The 21389-nt window shown below is 53.0% G+C and overlaps 1 protein-coding gene across 3 annotated transcripts in view; it reads right to left on the minus strand.

The window, feature by feature from the left end:
- Positions 1 to 7943: 7943 nt before the first annotated feature.
- BDH1 (3-hydroxybutyrate dehydrogenase 1) overlaps positions 7944 to 21389 on the minus strand; it is a 43307-nt gene continuing 29861 nt past the window's right edge. For 2 of the 3 annotated variants that reach the window (XM_058556079.1, XM_058556080.1), the window contains exons 5-7: positions 16972 to 17113; positions 10128 to 10280; positions 7944 to 8743 (exon numbers count right to left, since the gene is read on the minus strand). In XM_058556079.1, coding sequence (XP_058412062.1) covers positions 8274 to 8743; positions 10128 to 10280; positions 16972 to 17113 — 765 coding nt within the window. In that variant the 3' untranslated portion in view covers positions 7944 to 8273. The remainder of the gene's footprint in view (positions 8744 to 10127; positions 10281 to 16971; positions 17114 to 21389) is intronic. The other variant, XM_058556081.1, reaches the window with a different exon arrangement.

The following is a 21389-nucleotide window of genomic DNA, read 5'->3' on the forward strand; positions in this document are numbered from 1 at the left end:
AAGGTTCCTGGCCTCTGCTCCAGACTCACTGGTTCTGTTTTTTAACTAGTTCCCCAGGAAATTCATGTGCAGTTAGTTCAGGAACCAAGGGGCTGGATGGCTCTTGAGGTCAACTTGGAATGATCTGGTTCTCATGGTTCTGAGGGTCAGGTCTGTCTGAAGAGTTCCCTCTGAGGTCTTACACCCCCTCCTTCGACCATCCTTTTATTCCCAGAGGCTGGAGGTTGTCAAGCCTCTCAAAATTACTGCACTTTCCCTTCAAGAATTCTGTCCTTCCTGGCTGATGAACTGCCCTGTTCCCGTTGGGTGAGAATGCCCTGCCGAGTGCCCCGCCTCCTGCTTCTACCTGTCAAAATCCTCCTCACTTGTCAAGGCTCCACTGGAACACACCTCTCTTGGGAATCGGCCCAGTCAGAACCCGCTCTCCCTTCCCTGGGCTCCCACAGATGGCTGTACATCGGCTGTAGCACAGGCTGTCCCAAGTCAGGGTTAGCTCCGCTAGGTTGGTGCACAGCCCACCTGCTCCACATGATGGGGAACCCCTCGAGGCTGAGAATCGACTCTTACCACAGATCCCCTGTAGCCTGATTACAGACAGCACTTAATTCTCAGAACTGGGATGCTGAAGGAGAAAAGACAGAAAGGAAGCCGAGCCTGGCTGAGACATAACTGGGAGGTGACAGGAAGAGCCCAAACCCAGACAGCGGGGGCGGGAGGAACTGGTCCACCCCCTCCCCTGAGTGGAATGAATGAGATGATCCCCCTGGAGAGTTTCAAGGGTCTGTGCTTCAGAAAATACCCCTTCTCTGCCTGGGACACACTCCTTGTCTGGGCTGTCAGGCTGAAGACCTTCTGGCCAACAATTCCTTAGTCCACCCAGCATCCTCTTCAGGGATTTCCGGCAAGGAGGTGAGGTAGGGCTGTAGAGTTTGCTCTGCTTTTCCCAGTCAGAAAGGGGCACCAGAAGGAGAAAATTACCTGCTCTGCCCAGGCCCCTGGAAGGAGCAGGGAGAGCAGGAAGGTGGGCTCTTGCTGCTATGTAACACCCTTGGACTAAGGCTTATGCACGTCTCATAAGGGTCGGGGCGGGGGGCGGCATAGGAGAGGGTTATTTAGGCCCTAGCTACACTGGCCTGGCAGGGGCCCCTCCTGAGTCCCTCTCCCTGTGCCAGGCACTGTGCTGGGGAGCTTACACACTCACCTAATCTACGTAACAATGCTGCAATGTCCCCACTGTTATCCTCATTGAAGACATAAAGAAATGAGGCTGGAGAGACTGGATTACTTGACAGCACTATGCAATGGGAAAGCTGTGGAACGGGATTCAACGTCAGGTCTGTCTGGCTCCAAAACTTGGGCTCTTTCTACTCAACCTCACTCAGAAGGAAATTTCCAGCAAGGCCTGTTTCTTTCCCATCCTTCTGGTTGCAGGGTCTCTGAGGTCCTTCATCTCTAACGGCATCACCAGTAGCCTCCCTTCCCCAGGGGCTGCCCACTCGGGGACCCCCAGATTTGCCCCTTCTTTCTCTGCTACAGGAAAACAAGGGCTTCCCCAAGAGCATCTTTTTAGTGTTCTATTGTATTCTTTTGTTGTACACTTAACCTCACAAAAACTAAATCCCCAGTTTGTAATCTCCTGTTTGTTACATTCCTTGAAGTGGTGTCCACTCTTCCATGTCTGTGCTCAGCCTGAGCATCTGGTCTGGGTCTACCTTCAGCCTCCAGACCCCGTGCCCAGCTCCATGTGCCCCAGAGCCCCCTCCCCGGTCATTCTTCAAGTGGTCCCAGCACCGTTCGCTTAGCCACCTCAGGTTGTTGGCGTCTGGACGGGGCCCAGCAGTGCGTTTCCAAGGACACTCACTTTTTATTTTTCCTTTGAGAAAGTCAAGGGACTCCCCAAGCAGGGAAAGACCCCTGTGCTTTCACGCTCCCTCACATCTACTGTCAACTTGGGGCTCTGGGGCTGTGTAGGGAAGAAGACAAATTAGGTTGTGCGTAGATTGAAAATGGTAGAATAAAGCATTTCATTTCCTCCCCCAAATCATGGCACTTGTCCCCCTGGGTTAAATTTTCTGGCTTCTTGGGCTCGACGGTGAGCTCTGGAAGGACAGTGGGCTGCCTGCCACTGGACACCCCGTGCCCAGGACAGGGCCTGGCACAGGGAAGAGACTCAGGTAATCCAGAGAGCAGAGGGAGCAGGGGCTGCTGAGCCCGGGGCTGCACTCTGAATGTGGGAACACTAATGGCACTGGGATTGTCATCAGCAATTGCTCCTCCATTCCCAGCAAAGCCCCTCTAAATCTCACGGTGCCTTCTGCCAGGTTCTTCCATTGGAACAAGTCTGTGGATTCCGCCAGCCTGCAGGGAAGTTCGCGATGCCCTTCATAATGTCACAGAACTTTCACAGTCCCTGGTGGCCTCTGCCCTTTACCCTGTTTCGCTGATGGTGCCCTGGAGTCTCATAAAGCATGTGATTTCTTTGCTGTTTCTTTGCTTCTCATGGCAGGTCGCTCCCGCATGACTTTGTACATCTTTGCTCAGACATTATGAGCCAAAACCTTGGGCCAGAACACAACAGAAGTAAGAGAGAGAGAGGCCCCAGTAGAGTAAATGACCCAGTAACAGAACACTCGGCCGGATGGCCCAGCAGAGCGCTCGCTGGCTGAGAGCGGTCCCAGCCAGGCGATGGCCAGCACAGGAGAGCGCCCAGCGCAGTCTGCCCAGCCCGCTCGCAGGGTCTGAGAGCAGAGTTAAGCAGCACTGAGACCCAGAACAACAGGCAGTTCCTCCTGAAACCGGGGTGGCTACAGCTGAAGCTGAGAAGAGCAGTCAGCCCGCTGCTATTTCTGAAGGAGCCCAGTGTGGTTACTCATGAGCTGTAATTAAGCTCATCCATAATTTGATAAGTGGGAGCAGCCTCACATTTTATAGAGTAATTAAGTCTCACTGAGAGAGCAGCACAAGGTGTTTCTGGGCCCCAGCATCCCCTGAGGTTGGTCGCCGTTCACTCTCTCTCTCTTCTAACACATGTCGCTCGATGCTGAGGCCTGGGAATCCTTCCTGGCCCTGCCCTCCTCCACATCAGGCCCTCCATCAGTGCCCAGGCCACTGGCAGATCCCACAGACACAACGGACACACCTGCAGTGAGACGCAGGAAAGGCTCAGCCTCCCTTTCTCTGTGGCTCTCTACTGTGGGCTGGGAGAAAGTCGAAGTTTAATGCTCTTCACCCATCACTCCTTCCCAGGCTACATGGCTAGCCCCACTGAGTGGAGACCAGCCCAGCTCTAGGGCCCTGATGAGGAGACGGAGGCAGCCTGGGGGTAAGGGAAGGGGCCCTAGGGAGGGAGGCCAGATGCCCCGGGTTTCTATCTTGGCTCTCCCACTTTCTGGCTCTGTGATCTCCGGCAAATCACTTCCCCTCCCTGAGGCTGTTTCCTTATCTGTACAGTGGGAATAATGGTCCTGCCCAACGCATAAGCTGTTTACAAGGATCAGATGACAGATAAGTTGTGCACACACTTGGTTAGTTGTGAAGGGGCACGTGCATGTGAGGAGTTGTCAGGATCTCACCAAACATCAAAACCTGTCTCAAAGTTCTTGGCTACTTGAGGGGACTCAGGTGGCCATTCAGCCTGGTGTGTCATCAAGAATGAGGGATGGCATAACCACAGCTGAAACCTTCTGTTCAGTGAGGAGTATGGAAACCTTGTCGAATGAGGGACCTGGACTCTTGAAGCTCACTCAGCTATTTCCAAATATCCACTGGGCTATTGAGAAGATTTAAATTGTTCTGTGTGGTTCTGAGCCATAGCCAAGTGCCAAAGGAGTTGAGTTAGAGGTGGGAGATTTCAGCTCAGTCTTTGGATAAATTTTCTCTAACCAAGGAAGTGCCTCTTAGGAAGTAATGACTTCCCTGTCACTGGAGGGCTTCAAGGCCTGGCCAGCTCCCAAGAGGCTGGGAGTCAGGCTTGAGGACGGCTGAGTCCCCTTTCCTTCTCTGAGGTTCTGGGGGTCCTGTTGGCCTCTCCTGGCCCCAGTCCCCAGCTCTGTTCCCTGGCCCTCCAGGTGCTCACCCTATACCTCTGAAGCCGCCACTCACCACCTTCCTTAGTGCTTACACACACCCCGAGGGCCTTAGGATGCCCTGGGTTGGTTGGTTTATTTAGTCTCCACCAGAGCCCAGAGCCCTCCTGGTTCCATCCCTTGTCTGAGGATCCTGACGCCGTGTGCTCTTATAACCCTCAGCCTTTTGCAGGCAGCTCCAGAATCTCTCTGTCCAAGGTTTGGGTTTTGGTATTCCTAGAGCATGCCCCCAGAAATGCCCCTGATGGGAGCAGTGTTAGCTCAGTCAAGGCAGGTTTTCTACTGGAGGGACACTGATGGGCTCCTCTAGCACATTCTCTCCCAGGGAGTGGCACCCAAGCCCAGGGGGAAGGGAAGAAGGAGCTGGCTCATGTGGCAACACTCTGTGGTTGTTACCGTGCATATGCTTACAGCTTTTCCTCACTGTGACATAACTGTGGTATTTTTTCCCCTCCTTATTTTAGATCCTGGAGCCATCTGCCCTGCTTTTCATGCATCACTAGCTCCGGGCTAGAGGTTAGATCTGGCTTGGCAACCTGGTTCTATCCCTCACTTGGCAAAAGACTTAGGATACTCTGTTTCCTTACATGTAAAACGAGATAAGAACCCCACCCTGCCTACCCCCCAGGGCTGCCGTGAGAATCGGGGTGGGGGGAGGTGATCTGGCTGCGGAACATGCCCAGCACTGCACAGATGTGCCTGGTTGTCATCTGGCAGCCCGAGCCTAGTGCCACCCAAGCTGAGGAGCCTTGCTCATGTCTGCACCTGCGCCAGAAGACCTTCACACAGCTTCGCAGAGCCAGGCCCCATCTGAAATAGAGGCAGTGAACAGGCCTCACAAGCGGGCAGTCTGGCAGGACCCCCTGCCATGGGCAGCAGAGGCACAGCCGAGCAGCTTGTGGCAGGCAGGGCCAGGCCAGCCCATCACCTGCTCACACGGCCGCCTGGCCCTGGGTGAAATGCTAAGCGCAGCATGTGCGCTGAAACAAGGCACTGTCAGGAGCAGCTTGCAAAAGCCCTCGCCCAGCCTCCAGCCATCAAGGGAGGCTTAGTGCCGGCTGAAGGCACCCACAGGCTGGGTTCCACAGACAGAGGTACTGCTGGGCGAAGTCCTGGGGGCAAGCTGAGTCCAGCCCCCTCCCCACCCCCGCAGTTCTAGGCTTTGTCTGCATGCTTCCCTCCTCTTGCCTGAGGCACCGAGGCCCTGGACCAAGAGCCACATGCCCAAGGTCACACCGCAGGGGTGACAGAGTGGGACTGGCAGGGGCTGCTGGACTCTCTCCCCAACTCACAGGCCCTGGGGAGGATCAAATGAGATCATGAATGCTTGATGCCTGGCCCAGGGCCCTGTGTGGGTGCCTGCTAACTACTGATGCCCTGCACCGCACAGCTCCGGGCCCTGCTGACTGGTACCTGCTGCCTGGGAGATGGGAGTGTACCTCAAGGGGCCCAGGCCGGAGCTGCAGGTCCGAGGAGACAATGGGAGAAGCGTCCTCAGACCTCACTGACTGAGCAAATCCTTCCAAGGGGAGGATACAGGAGACAATGCTCCTACCAAGGCAGCACCCATGGACACCATTTGTTCCCAGCAGGACTGGGCAGTGAGAGCCAGGTGGCAGCCTCTGGAAGGCCTCCTCCCTTCCCTCCTCCTACAAGAAGGGGCAGCTCTCTGCTGACAGACAAGCAGTGAGAGTCTAGGTGCCTAGTGACCATCACCTGCCTAGTTCCCAGGGCTGTTGGGGCCACAGGGTGAGGTGATGGTGGTGTTACAGCACCCTTCAGACTTCTGTGCTGGCCCTGGGTCTGCCCAGATCCCTGTGATGCTAGGTGAGTCACTTCTCCTCTCTGGGTCTCAGTTATGTCATCTGTAAAACAGGAACAACCTCTGTTCTGCCCACCTCAGCCATCTCCGGATCAAAACTGGACCTGCACCCACGTGGGCTCTGCGCTGCCCGAAGTGAATGGTAACGTGAGGTTGCACTGAGATTATCTGGAGGGGAGGTGCTCAGGGCTTTTCAATCTCAGGGATAAAAATGAAAACTCAGGGCAGCCTAGCAGTCCCGTCTTCCTCCTGGAGACCCCAGCGAATACGGATGCAGCTTCTCCAGTGGTCAGTTTACTGCAGATCCGGCCCAGAGCACGTGACCATCTCCCCTTCCCCTAGTTCCCAGGTATCCATGCACACGTGTGACAAGTGTGGCATCCATTTTCCTTTAATAAAATTAAGCATGGAAACGAAATCTCCCAAGATGTAAAAAAGGGATTCTGAAAGGCAAGCTCTGTGATTTAAAAGGACGTTATTGGGCTAGCCTAGTGGCATAGTGGTTAAGTTCACGCACTCTGCTTCGGCGGCCCGGGGTTCGCAGATGTGGATCCCATGCTGTGGCGGCATCCCATATAAAGTTGAGGAGGATGGGCATGGATGTTAGCCCAGGGCCAATCTTCCTCAGCAAAAAGAGGAGGATTGGCAAGAGATGTTAGCTCAGGGCTAATCTTCCTCACCAAAATAAATAAATAAACGAACAAAATAAAAAGACCTTATTGTTATGCAAACACGATGGTCACCAAATGTCCCCCTCTGGGCTCTGGAGGGTTTCGGCCCTGCCTCCCCACCCCCACGTCAGCTCCGCTTCAGCCTGCAGAAGGGAGCTGGGACAGGGCGCCCTTGACTGAAGACAGAGGAGACAAAGGCCCGAGAGACAGGCTGAACTTGCTCGTTGTGAGACCCCCTTTTCCTTGGCACTCCTGAGCCCCATGGCCAGTTCCAGCTGCCCAGGTTCTTCTGCCTTCTCCTGGCACCAGGCTCCACATTTAAGCCAGGCAGCTATTAGAGGAGCAGGAATGCCGTTTCTAAAGGGGCCTTGTGTCTTTGTGCCCAGATTGTTTCCGAGGTGGGGATCACGGACGCTTTGAGAAACCTCAGGCTCTGGCTGCAGAGGAGGCAGGGCGCCCTCTAGTGGCAGGCCTGGCCCTTCCAGGGAGAGGCGGAAGTGCCAGTGTGATTTGCCGGGCTGGCACTTGGTGACCCTGTCCTAGGCCTGCAGCCACCTGGAGAGGGTGGTGCCTGGTTCCGGTCTAAACATCTAGGCCCTGGGCAACTGCAGGGATGGCAGCCTTCAAACCCAAACCCAAGAAGTGATAACACAGACTCTGCCTATCAGTGACTTAGCTTCTTAACTAAAAATAGGGCCACAGTAGGAAGGCGAGCCATCAATGAAGGCCACCCTGAGCCCTATAGAACAGGGGTGTGTGTGTGTGAGGCAGAGAATCCACACCCACCCCTGGGGGAGAAGGTGCCACAGTGCCTAGCCTTCACACCACGGCTTCTGCCAAGGATGCCCCATTAACACGGGTCCCACCCCAGACAAAACCAAGCAGACCCAAACCAGAAACAAACTTCCCTCTTAGCAAAAGAGCACCTCCACACAAGTTTGTCCTAAGTCTTCAGAGAGGTTGGAGATATCTCAAATGGAAATCTCCAGAATGTCCTCACCCCCTTCACAGTCAGCTCTGAATCACTGGCTAGGGGCCACACACACCAGCACCATGGACATGCAAAGAGGTACACAATGGGCACACGGTATGCATGGCTCAGGCGAGGACTCAGAGCTCAGCAGAAGATTCTTAGATTGGATCCAGAGTAGCCCTGGGACATGAAACGTGAAGTGTTTCTACAGCAGAGGCAGGAACACACTACTTGGACCATTTATAAGCAATAAAAGGGTTGTTCATGTATCCTCTTTGGGCTAAGAAAAAATATATCTGTCCTTTTACTCATGAGACTGGCTTAAGAATCAAATGAGAAAAATTTTTTGAACTGATGTTTTGGCTTAAAAATGTAAAGGATTTGGATTCTACTTGATAATAAATCTGTTTTTAATATAAAGATGTTTACCCCAAATCTTTGTATGAAATCACCTCCAAAAAGATGGATGCCCCATGTCTGCCCTGAGGTTTAGGGGCCCTGCCCGCCCCTCCGCACCGATTGAGAAGGCCCAGCCACTCACTGTGCACACAAGTCAGGCTGGGCTACCCGCTTTGGTTAACGCTAAAACTGGTAGTGATTCCTCCTGGGACTGCGGAGAATCCACAAGTGGGTAAGCAAGAGGTGACCACACAAGCTCCTTCCTCCTCCCTCCCTCCCCTTCTCTCACTGGGGCTCCCCGACAGAGGCTACTGTCGAACTCTTCAGTGTATGTAGATCTTGTCAGAGACTGCTCCAGGCAAGTGGGTCATGATCTGCATTCGCAGCCACCAGTAGTAGTCCATGGGGTGGTAGCGGGTGTAGGGGGTGGCGGCGGTCAGGGCGTGGGTGACAGCGTTGATGACGGGGGACGTGTCTGTGGAGCCACTGTTGCAATAGGTCTCCATCTTGGCGATCTTCTCATCAAAGTACTTCCTGCCGTAGTCTTTGCGCACCACCTCGGGCAGCTCGTCCCACATCTTGTTGGCAATGGCCTGGATGCGCTCAGGGCTGTAGAGGCTGGTGGCAGCGATGAAGTTGCCGGGTTCCACCACACTGACCTTCACGCCCAGCGAGTGCATCTCGTAGCGCAGGCAATCAGAGAAAGCCTCTACCCCGAACTTGGTGATGCAGTATGGGGAGCGGGCTGGGTTGGCCATGCGGCCCAGCATGCTGCTGATGTTGACGACGCGGCCTGCAGAGGAAGAGAGCAAACACCTGCTCAGGGGTCACTGCCTGGTGGGGCAGAGGGCCTGGGGCCTGGCATGTTTCTGGAGACCTGGCTGGAACCTGGCCCTCTGGCCCCTGATACTTGTTTTGCTGCCTGCCAGGCTGGGGCCTGGCCTTCTGAACCACCCTGGGTCAGGAGGCCTTTCCATTTGAAGTCAAGGCCAGCTCAGGCCCACACATCAGCATCAGCATCCCCGATGTTTCCCGGGGAGCCGGCTGTGCAGGGCCGGACAGCGGAGGGGAAATGAGTGGGAAGCAGGCCTGTATGCCAGGAGGGCACAGTATAACGGACAACATATAACTAAGCTGTGTCTCGCTCCCATTGCATTTTCACCCCAAATTGTTATCACCTGGTAGGGCTCAATCTGCAACCAGGCAGGGGCAGGAACAGGGGCAGGGTGCTGAACCCGACTTCAGGGCTAGGACATGTGGGCAGAGTCTCAGGCACAGGGATAGAGTAGCCACCTGGAGAGGCTCTCCCATAGGCCCAGCCTGGGGGTGCTGGGAGCAGACTACAGCTTCTCCCAGCCCTGGGGGCAGCGGGGTGGCAGTGGAGCCCACCCAGCCCAGCCAGACCTGGGACCCACTGGCCTTGTGTGTGCACCCGGAAGTTAAGGTGCGGCCCCATCCTGGGCACTGTGGGGAGGCACCTCTCAGAAACCTCTAAGTTAGAAGTCACTGCAGGGTTGAGGTTTTCTTCTAAAATCCCACAGGGCCTCTCTGGGTTCATTCTGTCATTGTGGGGACTTTGGGATAAATCATGTGGATCTTCCCCTTTTACCATAATTGTTTGCTATTTTACGGAGAAAATCTGACTCAGTGACTTCTTAGGTGGTTTGCTTGCATTTGGCTACCTAACATGGTTTGGGTGTTTTGTCTGTTTTCGAAATTTCTAATCTTGGTTATTATTATTACTTTTACTTACTACCACAATTGTCTCATTTTTTAATTACGGCATAGTAACCCACAAAATGGATATACCAAAATTTACTTAACCACACCCCTATGGATACGTGATGTGTACACACAGCTCTGTGCACCAGGGTGGTGATCTCTCTGGATTAGGTTCCCAGAGTGGCATTACCACTGTAATCTTTTAGTCTTTGGTGTATAGACTGCTGATCTCTTACCTCCTCTACTTTCTGAAAACTACACCTCCCTTTCCACCCGCTTGGCCTGGGCACCTCCGCTCAACACCATCCACAGGCCCCACATGGCCTGTGGGAGTCATGTGCTCAGCCTCCCTGGGCTGTAGATGTCGGATCTGCTGAGACCTATTTCCATTCTGAGCAAAGATGAAAAGGTGGGGCAGGTCCAGGGGGCAGGAAGAAGGTCCCTCTCCAACTCACCTTTGGCCCTTCGGATGAGGGGGAGAAAGGATTTTGTCATCCGCACGGTGCCCCAGAGGTTCACCTCCGCCACCTCTTTGTAGGTCTCCATGCTGGTGAACTCCACCTCCCCGAACGTCGAGATGCCCGCATTGTTAACCAGGCCCCACATGCCTGGACGGGGACACAGAACCACAGTCACCATGTGGGCTCAGCCTCAGACAGCACCCACCAGCCTGTAGCCCGTTCCCCTCCCCACTCTCATCCCTTTCCCCCATGACTTGCCAGCTTCTTGCCTAAGGTTCTCGGGACACTTTGCTAGAGTCACCAAGAATAACAGGAGACAGAGAGGCCTAGTGTGCTGGCTGTGACCCTCCCTTAAGTCTAGAAAGTCCAATCCTTATGTTTCTTCTGCCTTCGTCGATTCTCTGGGCCCATCATGACCCAGCCCTGCTGGGTGCCCCCAGCCTGGAGTCCACCTCATCTCACTCACTCTATTTCATCCATTCATCCCACACCTTGCGCCCAGGGACCTCTTACTGCATCTCTGCCTCTGAGCCTTCGCCTGCATTCTCTCTCTTGCCAGAAGCCAGGCCAAGCCCTCTCTGGAGGACCAGAAAGTGGACCCAGTGTCCAAGTTAGAGGCTCAGCCAAGCCTTGATCTGGGGTCAGGCCCCAGTCCTGCTCCCCACTGAGACACACCTCACAATTACTCCATTCCCTGGTCTCCCTTCTCTGAACCATGCACTGTTTGTTGGTTATCCTGTGGTAAGCCCCTGAGACCCAGTAACCTGTTCATCAATATCCTATGTGTATACACCTGGTCTTTGCAGGTGGAGAACACCCCTCAGCCTCTGTGGTCCTACGGGACTGAGTACAGGGTCGGAGCAAATGTCCACTCTCTGAGCACACTTGGGTTGACCATTTACTGCAAGACCAGCTAAGGGACAGCTGGCTTCTGCAGACACAGAACGTTGGTGCTGGAAGGTGGCTTGGAGTACACTTATAGTCTGATGACTAATGTTAGGGCTAGGGAAACAGAGGCCCTGGGGGGAAAGGACCAGCTGCAGTGTGCCCAGTACGGCAGAGGCAAAGCTGAACTGGGGGAAGCGGCAGTGAGGAGGCAGCCACGTTTTGGCTGGATGGGCTGGAGCGTCAGGACAGAGCCGGGCCTTGCCTCTCTGTTGTGGAAACCCTCAGGGTTTAGTCTGCCTTGGCCATGAAAGCCCCCATCCAGCTGTGCTCCTTCCCCAGGCGCAGCCTCAGGGCAGAGTGGCCCTCCCGGGGCTGTCCCCCTGCCTGTGGGAACTCGGGCCCTGCTTCACTTTCCAAGTTAATCACGGAAATGATTTTGTGTAAATGACAGAGTAATTGGTCTCTAGCTGCTTTCCTTCCGTGTTACCCAAATTAAAGCTTCGTCACCTGACCTCTGGTGCCCGCTCCTTCAATTACAGAGAGTTAAGGACATTTATTAGGGAAAGGAAATTGCTGGTTAACCAAGTGCTCCTGAAGTTCTCACTCCCACTCTCCAGCGCAGCGGCTGAGCTGAAGCTACCCTCTCACAGCCACTCTAGCCCCCTACAGCTGCCCCCCACCCCACCCCCCAGACTTCCCAGAGTCTTCCCCTGTCTCCTCTTCCCAGAAGAGCAAGAGGCCTCTCTCCACTTGCCAAGGCTGACACTTCCCCCTCCCCCTACCAAACCACCATAAGCCACCGATCCTCTCTCTTTTATGCAACTTCAACACTTCCCTTGCCTCCAGCTCCTTCCCTTCAACGTTGCACACATTAGGTGCTTAATAAATGTTTGTCAGGGCCGGCCCCATGGCTTAGTGGTTAAGTGCGCACGCTCCGCTACTGGCAGCCTGGGTTGGGATCCAGGGCGCGCACCAACGTACCGCTTCTCCGGCCATGCTGAGGCCGCGTCCCACATACAGCAACTAGAAGGATGTGCAGCTATGACATACACCTATCTACTGGGGCTTTGGGGGGGAGGGGGAAAGGAGGAGGATTGGCAATAGATGTTAGCTCAGAGCCGGTCTTCCTCAGCAAAAAGAGGAGGATTAGCACGGATGTTAGCTCAGGGCTGATCTTCCTCACAAAAAATTAAAAAATAAAAATAAAAATAAATAAAATAAATGTTTGTCAGATGAATACAAACACCATGTCTCCATATCCTAAAGAACCTTCTCTTAACCCACTGTCACGCCACTGTCTGCTCTCCTTCCTCGGCGGCCAGGCTCCTGAGAACACAAGCCTCGCTCACCAGTTCCCCATTTCCCTGGCCTTCTGGGTCCCAGCCCTACCTCACTCCAGGGTGTCCAGGCACCACATGCTAAGGGCACCACCCCGTCTCCCCTCTCCTCAACCTTTCCACAGTATGAGCACTGCTCTTGGTTCCTGACACTCACTCCTCCCTTGACATTCATAATACCCAAGCACCTCCTCCATCCTCACTGGCACCTTTCTTTTACCTGCCCCCCTAGACACAGGTGTCCCCCAGTGTCTTGTCCTAGGTCATCTTCTCTCAAATTACACTCTGTGCTTAGGCAGCCTTGTCTTCTTTAAATTCATGGAGTTTTCCAGCTGCTTTGTGTTTGAGTCATATGGGACAGTATCACATGACCTAAAATACAGTCTTTTTTTCCATCTAAAAATTAATTACATCTGACACTGATATCCAAAAAGGTGCAATTGAACTTGAAAGCACACGGCTCCTGGATTACAGCTCTCCTGACTTGATAGGTAGTAGCAGTCTGTGGACGCAGGAGCTCTCTGGAGTCCTCAGCCAACATTCTGAGTGCACTCCCAACGTTCCCGCTGGCCTGGACCACAGCTGTCTGCCTGCAGCAGCCCCAGCATCACCTCCGCGTCCACGGTTCCCACGCGCACCTCGGGAGTCAGGGCTCTCTCCTAACCCCAGTCTCCTCCTCCTGATGGTCACTTTACCTTGAACGGCCCACAGGTCCCCAACCCACCCTACCCACACCAACACATCCAGTCCTCTTCTTTGTTAATGGTTTCACTTTCATCTTTGACTCCTCTGGCTCCTTCACTTCTCCCGCATCTAATGAGTCACCGAGGACTGTTGATATTACTGATAAGGATCAAAAGGACAGCTGCCAGGCCCTGAACGAAGTACAAGTACGTTGCATCCATGAATTCATCTGATCCTCACACCAACCCATAAAGCAGACACTGAATTGTCCCATATCTGGATGAGGTAACTGAGGCTCAGAGAGGTTAAGCGCCTTGCTCAATGTCACGCAGCTAACAGGTGGACAGGATGGAGTTAGGACTCAGGTCTGTGTGAGGACACAGCCCTCGTGCTTAACCCTGTGCTGTCACTGGCTTCCTTTGCTATGTCACTAGAATCGGTGTCTTCATTCCTGGGTCCACAGCATGAGTTTGGATCCTTGTCACTGCCCTCCTATACTAGAAGCCTCTCCCAGGTCTCCCGGTCTCCGTCTCTTCTCCACCTCCATCCTCATGGATCCCCTCAGCCAGACTCTCCTCCTCTGTCAGTCCCTTCCTGCTCCGATGGTGCCCTTTCCTAGCGTGGTACGCGAGGCCTCCTTTTCCACGCTTCTCACCCACTCCCCGTCACGTGTTCTGCCCTCCTGAAGCCTGAACAGCCCGCCACTCTCTGACATTGCGGCCCTCCTGCCTCTGCTCAGCTCCCCCACCCCTCAGCCTGAGAGCAGTTTTCTGTTGAATTCCACACATGCTCCTACAGCGGGTGGATCTAGGTGTGAGCACTGGATGGCGCCCGGAGCACTTTTCCCACTTCACAGATGGGCAAACTGAAGCCCACACAGGTGAAGGTACAAGCCTAAGGTCACACTTTCAGCAAGAGGTGAAGCTCAGAGTAAATCCAGTCTTCTCGCTCCCCGACCAAGGTTGTCCCAGATAACAGGGTCTTCCCTGTCCATGACATAATGTCCCCAGTGCTGTAACCGTTCCTGCCATGAAGCCATTGACTTCCACTTGGCTGGTGTCCAACCGAAAACTCCTCCTGCCAAGTCATACCCCTCTGGTGCTCAGCACGCTAACAACCATACAGCAGGCACTCAACAAATGCTTACTGCCTGCGAGTAAGTGGCTTCAAGATCAGACCATGCCCACAACCTGCTGGTTGGCCCACTCTCTGGGCCCTTCCCTGGGGTGGGAGTGGGGAGAGCTGGTTGCAGGCTCCAGACGTCCAGTCCCTCAGAGTCCTGCTGGGGAGCAGAGAGCTGGTGGCAGATGGCTCGCCCACTCTCATCAGACTATCCCCTTCATCTCACCCCCGCGGCTGGCTCCCCTGGCTTTGGCAGCAACTGTTCCACAGAGCCAGGGTGAAGGGCACCAAACTCGCCATCAAAATGTGCCCTCCACTTGTCTCCTGGAAGGTTCCAGCCTGGGTGGAGTGTGAGTCAGAAGCGGCCACCTGAAAGCTCTGGGAGGGCGCCACCTGGAGTTCAGAGACAGCATTGCCAGAGAAAGGGAGAATGCAGCTGCTTTGCCAGGAAAAAGCCCTTGGGGCGCTGGGGGTGGGTGGGGGAGCGGTGGGGGCGGAGGGAGGGATGGGGAGAGAGAGATCTGCGCAACCAGGTATCTGGCAGATTTATTTTCTTTTTCAGACCTAAAAATTTTCAGATCTTTTTCCAAAAAATGCAGTATTAGTAAGTAAGGTCATGGTGAGTGGTTTATCAGCCCTAAATGGAATGCGTCCTGTGGAAAAGGCAGCAGGGAAACGTTTATGCGTCAGGGGTGGTGCTGGAGCTTGCGCCCAATCCAGGGGCAGGGGGCTGAGCGCCTCACCCTGGGCTCCCTTGCCTGTTAGGCTAACTGGCCAGACCAGTGCAAGGAATGGAGGTGATTCTGTCCTGGTGGCAAGGGAGAAGGACCAGGGCCAGAGCAGCCCCCAGCCCTGGTGCAGCTCCACTCGGTGCTCAGGTTTACAGTGACAATTCCTTTCCACGGGCATGTGAAATCACCACACACCCACAGGCTGTAATGAAGGGCTTTACGGCGCTGACTGCAGCTGTTTTCCCGCATAATAGTTTATGAAGACAACACCCCGGCCACCAGGGAAGGAGGAGGGTTTACCACCGGGGAGGGGGTGATGCAGGCTGTACCTTCCAAGCTGGTAATCATCCCAGTGGGACCCAGCCTGCCTTTTCTTAATGGGACAGGAGCCCTGGCTCTGCCTGTTCATTACTAAACAGATGTTCAGTGGGCTCAGGCACTCACAGGCGTTTCCTCAGAGAGCAGAGCCTGCTGTAGGGGGTGGGGCACAGGACTGACAAGGTGACGCATCGGTGACAGGTTGGCAGTCCAAGCAACAGCTTCTCTGATAGCCGCACAGCACAAGAGCTTCTGAGGCAGCTGCTGGGGATGACAGCACTCCACCTGACTGATAATGCTCAGCAGAGTGCCCAGCACAGGCCCTGGTCACTCTACCCACTTCCCTCCTCCCAGCAACTGAAGTCACCACTCAGGAGAGCTGCCCCCACCCCACGCTGTGGGAAAGCAGAGAGCTGAATGAGGCATACCCTTTCTGCCTGGGCTGTCAGGAAGCTCACAGGTATGTATCACAGATGAAGTGAATAGACCAGACTGGCTTCTCCAGGCAGCACCATCACTCAGTGTTCTACATGAATGGCGTCCCCTCCCCTCTGCTCTACAACAGAGCCCCTCCACCAACATCTTCCATGGGCTGAACTGGGAGGACACTTGCGTCTTTATGTTACGGGAACTTTCTGCAGAATGTGACTCTGTTGACTACTGTCCCCCAAACTGTTTCTTTAGCTCTGGGGCACTGTACCCAACCTCTCTGACAGTTGTCTGTTCCCTTTCTCCAACCCCTAATTGCTCATGGTCCTCAAGAGTCCCTCCTTGCATCTCCTCCACTCCTAGTCTCACCTCCGACTCTGGACACCTGATCTCCAGTCCGGACACTCCCCCTGGGCGTCCCATGGGCACTTCAGCGTCTCTCCATCCCTCAACCTGCTCCTCCAGCAAAGGGCACCAGGTGTCCAGGAGACAGATGTCTTGCCTCTTCCGCATCTCCATGGGCATCAGTCACCAAGTCCAGCCAGCTCTGTCTTCTCAATACGCCTCGAGTCTGATCCCTCCTCTTTCCCAGCGTCCACTGCCTTCACTCAGGACCCTCGCACTCATACTCTCCCTTAAATCCGCCCTCCACACTCACCACAGTCCCCAGAGTGAGCTTTCCCGGGTCTGAGCAGGTCATTCCCCTCGGGAAATGCCCTTCAGTGCTTCCCACTGCCCTCAAGAGAGCAGCCACGCTCCCTCGCCTGGTGCCCCAGGCCCTGGACGACCTCCCTCCCAACTTCATTTGCTGCTACCACCTCCACCAGACTTGACCCCTGACTTGTCATCTCTGCCACAATCTGCCCTAACTGACCTGTTCCCCATCCCACCCCAAGACTGCATTACGTCCCTCTGTCCCGTGCTGCTCCCTAAGAGGGGATGAGGAACCACCTGGGTCAGCCCCTCAATGAACTGTGAGGTCTTCGGGGACAGGGACTGTGTCTTGGACATCTTCTTGTCCCCAAAAGCCGGCCCAGCACCTGGCCCAGAGTAGGCGTTCAATGAGCGTTGGCTGAACTGACCTGCACCAGCGCACATCCATTCATCACTCCTGTAGATTCTGAAATCACCTCGGGCTTTATTTCACACTGCCTTATTGCACAGGTGTGTCTAATTTAACCCACTTCTCCTCCTACTGGGCAGGAGGAAGAACTTGAACAATAAGGAAGGTGGTCTTTGGCAGGATACCAGCAAATGGAGGGGGACATTTAGGAAGGGCGCCCTCGGAATGGCCTGTGCACTGCCCAGCCACCCCCCAGGTGCCCCTACCTTTTTCAGGGTCCCCCAGGCTCGAGCGGACGGTCTCCACTGCTTTCTCCACCTCCTCGCTTTTGCAGACGTTGAGCTGGATGGTTCTCAGTCGATCACTCTTCAAGCTGTCCAGTTCCTTGACCCCATCATCCCCTTTGTCCTGGGGAAGAGAGAGGAGCTGCTTCACCCCACTCCTTCCCACCCTGCCTCCAGGAAAAGGACCAGGACCAAGGCGGGGAGCTGGCCCCCAGTCCCTGCCAAAGCCTGGGCCTTACTCACAGCTGCAGGGGGTGGTCTCAGGAGGCCCACCCAGGCTGCGCCACCTGCAGGTGGTTCTGCAGTGCTTAGTCTGGTGCCTGGTATGTCTGCAGTGCTTCTGTTCCTTTAGCTCTGGGGCACTGTACCCAACCTCTCTGACAGTTGTCTCTTCCCCTTCTTTGACCCCTAATTGCTCACTGATGACATATGAAGCACCAGACTAAGTGCCATAGACACAACCAGGAGCCCCAGTGCCTCCCTGGCAGGACTCCTTCTCTAAGCAGAGGTTGCAAACTCGATTCCTACCAGGGCCAGGCATGTGGGCCTCATCTCATCAGATGATAAGGATGGGGACTTGGGGGGGCACATGCCTGGCCTCTTGACCCCTGCCAGCCCTCGCCCGTGCGTAAGCCTACAGTTGCCAGATGCTTAGATTTTTTTTTTCCTGAGGAGATCAGCCCTGTGCTAACGTCTGCCAATCCTCCTCTTTTTTTGCCAAGGAAGACTGGCCCCTGGGCTAACATCTGTGCCCATCTTCCTCCACTTTATATAGGACACCACCACAGCATGGCCTGACAAGTGGTGCGTCGGTGCGCACTCGGGATCCGAACCAGTGAACCCCGGGCCACTGCAGCGGAGCGCGCGCACCTAACTGCTTGCGCCACTGGGCGGCCCCAGATGCTTAGATTTTTAAGCTTGTAATTGGGATTTCTGTGTAAAATTTCCTAATTTTTTTTAAGTGTTGGCAACTTATTCACATTTAAAAAAACACCGTGTGAGCCAAAGCACATCCACAGGCCACACGTGACCAGCAGGCTGCCAGCTTGCGACCTCTGTCCTAAGCCAAGGGCCCATCACCCCCAAGTTGGTAAGAGTCCAGGGCCGGGCTCTACTTCCAGCTGAGTCACTGACCAGGCTCTGGGCACTCAGGTGCATCCTTAACAAGTGCCAGCTTTTCCAGCCACAGTTGGAAACAAGGACATCACCACCTGTCCTGACCTGCTCAGGCTAATGGAATGAGGAAATCTTTTTTTAAAAAACCTGTTAGGGCCGGCCCCGTGGCTTAGCGGTTAAGTGTGCAAGCTCTGCTGCTGGTGGCCTGGGTTCGGATCCCAGATGTGTACGGACACACGGCTTCTCTGGCCATGCTGAGGCCACATCCCACATACGGCAACTAGAAGGATGTGCAGCTATGACATACAACTATCTACTGGGGCTTTGGGGGAAAAAAATAAATAAATAAAATTATAAAAAAAAAAACCTGTTAAACTATAAAACGCTACACAAATTCAGGTATTATTAACCATGAAAAAATGTCACTCACTCAGCAAACATTTCTTGGGCCTCTATCACATTCTGACACTGTGCTGAGAACTGGAGACACAAAAGTAATAACTCAGCCCCTGTTCTCAAAGAGTCACATTTTTGGGAAGCAGGCAGATGAGTCAGCAAACAATACAGGGGGTATTTGCTGCACGGAAACTTGTGGGAGGTGGGATGCTGCATGCAAGGTGGGGCGGTCAGGGAAGACTGTCCAAAGGTAGTGACAGCTGAGGGCATCAACCAGAGGGGGCCCTGGGGATGGGGCACTTCAGGAAGAGGGACGAGGGTGCCACTGTAAGCCACTGGAGGCAGAGCAGAGGCATAAGGGGGTGGTGGGACGGGAGGCTGGAGTGGGCAGGAGGCTGCTTGGGGGCAGTGGTGAGCTGCTGGAGGATCTGAATAGAAGGAGACGTCATTTATTGAGTGTTTACTGTGCTTCACACTGTGCTGAGCACTTGTGCATTATCTCATTAGTCCTCGCATCATGAGGCAGGTTGTATTACCACATTTCATCTGTTCTATGACATATTTTTTCCACCATACGGATGAACTACAATCGATGTGAAAATTAAACACTGTCAGTCGTAATTTAATTGGCAGCGACTTTTCTTAGTGGTGCATGAATAGTGATGCGTCTTACAAGGGGACAGGAGTAGCTGCCAGAGGATGAAGTGATAGAGAAACACCCACTCTCAGCCGAAGGCTTGCCCGGGGCACATACAACTCGAACCGAAGCAAATATCCCCAACAAAGGCCAGAGTAGGAAGCACAAGGATGGTCAGCATATGTCGGCAGTGGAAGGTTCTCCATGGGTTGGGCTGAGCCTCAAACCAGGAGACCCTAACCCCATGACTAGAGGACCTGCATCATGCAATGTCAGAGGGATGTAAGAGAGAACGGTGAAGGGACCATGTCAAATGGGGCCAAAGGCGCTGGAGATACAGGCACACCTCAGAGATGTTGCGAGTTTGGTTCCAGACCACCGCAATAAAGCGAATGTTGCAATAAAGTGAGTCACACAAATTTTTTGGTTTCCCAGTGCATATAAAAGTTATGTTTACGCTATACTGTAGTCTATTAAGTGTGAAATAGCATCATGTCTAAAAAAACAATGTATATACCTTAATTAAAAAATAATTCATTGCTAAAAAATGCTAACCATCATCTGAGCCTTCATCAAGTCATAATCTTTTTGCTGGTGGAGGGTCTTGCCTTGATGTTGATGGCCGCTGACTGATTAAGGTGTTAGTTGCTGAAGGCTGGGGTGGCTGTGGCAATTTCTTAAAATAAGACAACAACGTAGTTTACCGCATCAATTGACTCTTCCTTTCATGAACGATTTCTCTGTAGTACGTGATGCCGTTTGATAGCTTTTTACCCACAGTAGAACTTCTTTCAAAATGGGAGTCAATCCTCTCAAACTCTGACCCTGCTTTGTCAACTAAGTTTACGTAATGTTCTAAATCCTTTGTTGTCATCTCAACAATCTTCACAGCATCTTCACCAGGATTGGATTCCATCTCAAGAAACCACTTTCTTTGCTCATCCATAAGAAGCAACTCCTCATCTCTTACAGTTTTATCATGAGATTGCAGCAATTCAGTCACATCTTCAGGCTCCACTTCTAATTCTAGTTCTCTTGCTGTCTCCACCACATCTGCAGTTACTTCCTCCACTGAAGTCTTAAACCCCTCAAAGTCATCCATGAGGGTTGGAATCAACTTCTTCCAAACTCCTGTTAATGTTGATATTTTGAGCTTTGCCCATGAATCACAAATGTTCTTAATGGCATCTAGAATGGTGAATCTTTTCCAGAAGGTTTTCAATTTACTTTGCCCAGGTCCATCAGAGGAATCACTATCTACGGCAGCTATAGCCTTATGAAATGTATTTCTTAAATAATATGACTTGAAAGTTGAAATTACTCCTTGATCCACGGCTGCAGAATGGGTGTCGTGTTAGCAGACATGAAAAACAACATTAAAACTTATTGCACATCTCCATCAGAGCTCTTCAGTTCCCAGGTGCATTGTCAATGAGCAGTAATACTCTGAAAGGAGTCATTTTTTTCTGAGCAGTAGGTCTCAACAGTGGGCTTAAAATATTCAGTAAACCGTGCTGTAAACAGAGGTGCTGTCATCCAGGCTTTGTTGTTGCATTTATAGAGCACAGGCAGAGTAGATTTAGCATAATTCTTAAGGGCCCTAGGATTTTTGGAATGGTAAATGAGCATTGACTTCAACTTAAAGTCACCAGCTGCATTAGCCCCTAACGAGAGAGTCAGCCTGTCCTTTGAAGCTTTGAAGCCAGGCATTGACTTCTCCTCTCTAGCTATGAAAGACATCTTCTTCCAATAAAAGCCTGTTTTGTCTACACTGAAAATCTGTTGTTTAATGTAGCCACCTTGATTATCTTAGCTAGATCTTCTGGATAACTTGCTGCAGCTTCTATATCAGCAATTGCTGCTTCATCTTGCATATTTACGTTATGGAAATGGTTCCTTTCCTTAAACCTCATGAACCAACCTCTGCTAGCTTCAAACTTTTCTTCTGCAGCTTCCTCACCTCTCTCAGCCTTCACAGAATTGAAAAGAGTTAGGGCCTTGCTCTGGATTAGGCTTTGGCTTAAGGGAATGTTGTGGCTGGTTTGATCTTCTATCCAGACTACTAAAATTTTCTTCATATCAGCAATAGGGCTGTTTCTCTTTCTTATCATTTGTGTGTTCATTGGAGTTGCACTTTTAATTTCCTTCAAGAATTTTACCTTTGCATTCACAACTTGGCTAACCATTTAGTGCAAGAGGCCTATCTAGGCTTTTGACATGCCTTCCTCACTAAGCTTAATCATTTCTAGCT

This window comes from Diceros bicornis, chromosome 15 (assembly GCF_020826845.1).
Source record: "Diceros bicornis minor isolate mBicDic1 chromosome 15, mDicBic1.mat.cur, whole genome shotgun sequence".
Taxonomy (NCBI): Eukaryota; Metazoa; Chordata; class Mammalia; order Perissodactyla; family Rhinocerotidae; genus Diceros; species Diceros bicornis.